We start from the raw sequence: 6,812 nt of genomic DNA on the forward strand, positions 1-6,812 counted from the left end.
GTTGCTCGTGTTTTTTGACCTTTCTAATTATTAATTTTTTTTTACAATTTTGTTTATAGAAATTAAATATTAATTAGCAATTTATTAATAAAAAATATAATAGATCATGTATTTCACAAAATTTTATCTAAAAAGATGTAATAATTAAAATATATTATTATCTCAATAAAATAAGCGAAAATGAAAAAATGTATTATTTGAAAACATAAAAAGAATTCATATAGTTGAGAAATTTAGCTTTTAAAGCCGGTATTCACAATTCGTTCTTTCTTATTTCAAGTACAGTACAAGATTACTACGTTAGAACGACTTGAGTAATGTTTTAAGATGTTATACAACTCTATAAGTGATTTATAATCTTAAAATTGTACTCAAGAAACGATCATAAATACAAGAATACGAACTATGAGCCTAAAATCATGAACAAAATCTTTTGTTCATATCATAGGACAAAATTTATTTATTGTTCATAAATTACTAATTAATGTTTATCTTTTACAATAGTTTAAAATAAAAATCTCCTCTATATGAATATTTTTTTGTATTTATTATATATATCCAGTTTTGTAAAATAGCAATACAATTAATTTGTTTAGAAAAAGATTAGATTATGAATGATAAATGATATAATTAGAGAGAAAATTTGCAGGAAGTAATTCTGTCGGCTAAATTAACCACCGATTAAGTTAATCGGAGTTTGATTGAAGTCACCAACAGTATTTTAAATGAACAACAGTTTGTTTGTTATCGTTTTAGCGATAAAATCAATTTAATCTCTCTCAATCAATTTAACTTTGCGCGTTGGATCGATCGATCAAGGCTGAGTTGTTTCACTTTTCGATAAACTTCAGCTTACTCTCTTATGTTTTTACTCTTTTGTTTATTCAATAGGTAAATTATTCAAAAATGAGATAACCGGCGCCAAATAGTTTCGAATTTTTTAAATCAATGCACTTAACCGAGGTGCACATGAATTTGGCCACTAAAATTTGATATCAAGGCAATTCGAGCATACATAGAAAAATCCGAGAGAAAGGCGTGTAATCCGAACGACAGGAATAACGTGATTTTTTTGTCTTGACTCTAATAATAAAAGTGTTACAGAACGGAATATCTGCGCATCGTAAGTCGTGACGAATGCATCTTTCGATGTTGACACTTACGTCATCGATGCAACTATGAGATGACGGCTTAATTTTATATAAACGTGTGTTAAATTAGAAAAGGACTATATCTTTTTACGAGATTTGTGTTTCTTTAAAATTAAAAAACGATCATGTAACTTGTAAGATTACATGTAAGATCATGTAACTTTTTTCTTAGGACAGAAAAAGTGAATAATTTCTCCATTACTTTCAATAATAATTTTCACGTTTCCTTTTGTACGTTTCTTTAGAGAAAAAGTTATACGATCGTTATCCTGAACTAGTATGTACTCTTTAGATTTGTTTTATTATTCCTACACTCTGCACTCTTTACAACTTTCCTTCTCGCTTTTGCAAATTTTAAACATATATTCATTTCAAATACCTACGTATTTATATTAACTTCAAGTACAAATAGTCCGTTCTTATTTTAAGATTATCTTAAGTAATGTTTTAAGATGCTAATACTGCTTTACGGACAATATTCATAATTCGTTCTTATTTTAAAACCGTGTAAATAATGTTTTAAGATGTTAATACAGCTCTTTGATTAATGACATGACATCTTAAGACTGTGACAGTTTTAAATATAAGAACTGATTGTGAATAGTTTTTGGTACTAAAATGCCTCCTTCATGACATTAAATTTAATGTATTTAATGTATAACTGAAAAGTATATTGTGTTATAAATACATGTACATGAAATTTGTATTTTTCAAATTTAATATATGTACACGGTCCTTACATTTAGGTAACTACTGTAACTTAATTTTCAGTTAAATCATTCACATTTTAATTTCGTTCACAATCACAAGCTTCATTTACATGTAAAGGAAGCATTTCTAAAAGTGTACAGTTTTAAACTTTGTCGCGCGTAAATTTAAAATGCAAATATCAAACTAGATTAAAAATTCACAATTAAAGAAAAAATTACAGCGAGAGAAAAAAAAACATTCGACTACAACGCATTGAAAGCCTTGACATTACGCAATTGACCTTACTTGAAAGGAAAATTTACATAGCTGTAACTGCGTTATAAATATGTATAAGATATGATCCATTTAGCGCTACCACTACAAGTTCTGGAACATTTGATTGCTCAGAAGATCGAATTTTACTAATTGATCAATTAAAGACTATTTCAAAGTTTAAACAAATTTGTATTTGCATTAAATTGTAGCCATAAGTAATGTTCAGCAGAACGTTTAATTTTGCAATTGTTGCAAGTTTCCCTTTATATTTTTACATCTAGAGGAACAATCGCAAAAGAAACACTAAAGTACAATTTTTTTTTATAAAGTTCTCTCATCGGAAATGGTAAATTTGATTAAAAAAAAACCCGCGAGCTCGAGTATCGAGGAAACTTGAAACGATACTTGTCAGAGCTAGCAATCAAATTAACGCAACTCGCATAGGTCATGAAATTTTTCTCTAATTGTAATCATCCAGCTACGATTACTAAGAATTTTTTTTCTAATATATAAATCTTTCATAAGTATGTTAAATAGTTTGTTAAAATGCTTCGTCGTTCTTTATTCTCATCTCATTTCCATGCAAACTATCGGACTGAAAACATGATCAAGGCGCGACAACAATCGAGAGGCGGGTCGCATTCTAATATAAATTTATCAAATACGAATTTTTAATTTGCTTTCGCAAAATGTATAATGTGGAAAGGCACGACGGAAGGATCGATATCATCCCCTGTTACCCAGGAATCTGCGGAAGGATCAGTGGTACCGGCGCTCAGGAGTACGCGGCCGGCCGCTTCTCTCTCTCGTAGACGACGTCGGTGTCTCTCACCTGGTCGATCGGTAATCCGACGAGGTCAGCGAGCCAGGAGAAGGTGCGGAAGCCATCATAATAATCGTCCACGACCATTGTCACGGAGACTCGCCGAGAGTTGATCCTGTTGCTCCAATGTCGTGATCGCGCGAGGCCCGGTCGTCACTGGCGGCGAGGATGTTGAGGAGGTGGAGAGTTGGAGACGAGCAGCAGCTTTCAGTCGCTTTCAGTCTTCACGGAACGTTTCGCCGTGCCAGTTTGCGCGTCTAACGCGCGAACGCGACGTACACCTACAGACGAACGACTGCGAACTAAGTGAAATCTGAAACTGAACTGAACAACACGTAGCCGGCTCTTCGCAAATCGTAATTCGCTACCGGCATTCAGACAGAGGCGCTCATACTACTCATATAGCGCGTCACGTCGGTCACGCGGTTCCCGCCGACCAATCGGCTACGAGCGAGTCCACACCATAATAGTTCTTTTTTTTATTACTGTACCGAACTGCACTCATTGCACTACTTTTTCTCTCGCTTTCGCAAAATATCGAACACGTAAGTTGTTAGCGGTCATGACCCAGTTATTGGATAAAATAACAAAAATTTTTTTAAATTAAATTTTTAATGATATGTACACCACATAAATTTGTTATACTAAATTTTTTTAAAGTCGTAAATATCATTAAAAGATTAATATTTAAAATTTTTTATTATTTCGTTTAATAATTGGATCATATCCATTAATATTAGTATGCACATACATTTATCGTACTTATTTCAATTTAAGTATATGCAAAAGAGTGCATTATTGAGATATAGAAATAGATGTGATAAAATGTGTCTGTAAGTACCTGCGTAATTATAAATTTGTGGCGTAGAAACAGCAAAGATAGAAATGAGCTTTTGAAGAATTTATCAAAATCTCAATCGCGTGACTGATCGTAATTTATTATCGATAATATGACAGTTCAACGCACGCGCAACTAATGTCATTTTCCATTTTTTCTGTCTTCTATAGGGTGTCTTAAACTTTTTAATATACCGGTTGTGGGCAGATAGAACGGACTAAACTGAATCGAAAAGTCCGCTACTATTTTGCAATTTTCGCAATAGACAAGAATATATTTTAAAAATATTTAAAAAATTACAAATCATTTTATATTGCATTTGAAAGTACTAGACAAAATTTCGTGGCGATGTTCTACATGGATAAAAAATTATTTCAATAAGAATAGATATATTAGATATTTTAGAGATATCTTAGATATATCTAAATTTTTTATTTAAGTACTTTAACTACATATTCAAGATGATTTACAATATAATATAAAGCTTTATTGCAAAGATTACATGCAGAGATTAGTTATTCTGTAAATAAACAAAATTATTTTATTTATTTATTTATTTACAGAATAACTAAACAGACAATCACAATAAAACTTTGTATAAATTATCTTAAAAAAAAACTACTTATATAAAAAATTTAATTTTTTTAAATGTTGTAAATATATAATTATAATTTAATTTTTAATAACAAATAAGCTAAATAAATTGTAAAAATACGCGTTAGTAAATATATATATAATTATATATATATATATATATATATATTTAATAATGTTTTTACAGTTTTTACTTAGTCTATTTATTATTAAAAATTAAATTATTAACTTTCATATGTATATAATTTATTTGAAGTTGTAAATATTGAACACATTTCCAAATTTAATTTACTTTGCAAGGACTGTACGACCAATACAATACATCGTTAATCAGATATTAATTTCTAAAGATTGCTGAATAAACGCGTAAATCGACGTATAAAACAACTTTAAGATATCTTTTAGAGTTCTTTATGAAATATCTAAAGGTATTTCTTAAAGAACTCCTAAAAATATGTTAAAATTGTTTTATATGTCGATTTTAAACATTGTGCTTATTGGGTAACTAAAAAAAATAATTGCGGAAAGTTTGCGACACTCTATATATTTATGTTGAATGTATGCGACCGCAAAATACACACACATACACACGTTAAGCTTATTTTATACGAAAGATAAGAAATTATGTTCGAGCACTGTAAGCTTTATTCTATCTTTTATCACTTATTATATGCGGAAGGAAGATAGAATAAAGTGCGTGAAACGTTCCAAATACAGCTTAAATGATTTAATAAAATAATCATTTACCAAATAATTGTAACTGGATAATTTATAACTTGTTATAAAATTTAAGACTGATAATCTTTTTTGTTGTTAATTATCTTTCTTAGATTTCTCATCAACATGATTATCTTATCGTTAAAAAATGCATGTTCGATTTTTATTAATACTATTTTTAAGTATTATTCTTCAAGCTTTAAGCATGTGTATTATAAAACTTACATAAATAAATCTGATGTCCTTCTTATAGACGTGGAGGTATCGAGGTCACCTTTGATTTTTCTTGTCAATGAAACTTTTTTATACCGTTGATTTAAATTATAAAGCTGAAATTAACTACTGAAATAAAAAAAATATATAATAAACAAATTGAAATAATTTTTATAGGGCATAAGTATCAAAAAAACTTTTCGTACAACAGTTTTTTTTATGTATATGTAAATAAATTTCATATACATAGAGTTGTTTTTATTTCTCCTATATTGGCGACAAATTTAAACGTATTTGAAAAATAATTTACATTTAATCTTATTATCGCACAGGTACTAATTTTCTCATAATAGATGCTCTATCTCATAATACAATATTTATATAATATATGACTTCAAGTGCATTCTCGAATCATATAATTATGCATTTCAAATATATCTTATATAATACCTGCAAAAATATGTTGCAAATTGTCAAATTATATAATGGTATCAATAATATTCCAGAAAAATGTATCTATGAAATTTTTTAAAACTGCAATAGAGATTTACATTATTTTCGAATAGTGTATATTATCTTATTTTTATAATCTAGTATTTCATAAATCTGTTTTTAGTTTTAATGGCAAATTTTTATTTGTAAATTGAAAACAGATGGTATATGTAATTATTCATTTTCTTGAATTACTATCTGTTTGGTCATTGATTTATAATAACTAAATAAAACTCACTGAATAAAATATGAAAAAAGTAGTGCCGAGAAAACAATCAAAAAAATTTTTTTTAAGAGTACAGATAAATTTATGCTGGATCAAATGCAAAAAGCAAAGGAACTATATTGAAAAAAATAATGTAAATGTAAATCTATATTGAAGTTTTAATAAATTTCACAAATATATGTGAGATTATTCATTCACTTTCCTACATAACCTTAGGGTATACATAATGATTGAACTCGTTATAGTTCAAAGCTTGACGAATATATTCGTCCAAATAGATACTACCATCAGATTGATAGTTATAAAATAAATATATAATGTATAAAATAAGAACATTTTACATTCACAACAAATAAACTTTTACTATAACATTCAGAAAATATCAAAATTTTCATTTCAAGTTAAAAAGCTTTTTTTTTAGGAAGTCATTCAATTTGTCGAGCCCTTTCCACACAATACAGTTCTCCAAAGAAATTCCTGGAGATATTCTTAGGACATAAAACGTGCTCTAAACGCTTTTAGAACATTCTTTGAAGAATTGTGTTTGTGGATTATTATTACCATAAATTTTCAATATTTACACTGTACATTGAAAAAAATTCCGAACTCTACATATTTCATGAAATGCAAGTATTTTTTAAATATTAACATAAGCTATCAGTGATGAAATAATAATGTGCAATAATTCAAAAAGTATATTCTGATAGTAAGGGCTAATCAATATTCTGACAGTATATAATAAACATATTTTGTGTGTGTGTGTGTGTGTGTGTGTGTGTGTGTGTGCGCGCG

At 28.5% G+C, this 6,812-nt stretch overlaps 1 protein-coding gene across 2 annotated transcripts in view; it reads right to left on the bottom strand.

The window, feature by feature from the left end:
• LOC108752073 (lysophospholipid acyltransferase 2) overlaps positions 1–3,889 on the bottom strand; it is a 16,511-nt gene extending 12,622 nt beyond the window's left edge. Inside the window, exons 1-2 of one of the 2 annotated variants that reach the window (XM_018492686.1) lie at positions 3,782–3,889; positions 2,950–3,221 (exon numbers count right to left, since the gene is read on the bottom strand). In XM_018492686.1, coding sequence (XP_018348188.1) covers positions 2,950–3,027 — 78 coding nt within the window. In that variant the 5' untranslated portion in view covers positions 3,028–3,221; positions 3,782–3,889. Of the gene's footprint in view, positions 1–2,949; positions 3,222–3,781 lie in introns of those variants that run through there. The other variant, XM_018492687.1, reaches the window with a different exon arrangement.
• Positions 3,890–6,812: the final 2,923 nt, after the last annotated feature.

The sequence above is a fragment of the Trachymyrmex septentrionalis genome, unplaced genomic scaffold (assembly GCF_001594115.1).
Source record: "Trachymyrmex septentrionalis isolate Tsep2-gDNA-1 unplaced genomic scaffold, Tsep1.0 scaffold53, whole genome shotgun sequence".
Lineage (NCBI taxonomy): Eukaryota > Metazoa > Arthropoda > Insecta > Hymenoptera > Formicidae > Trachymyrmex > Trachymyrmex septentrionalis.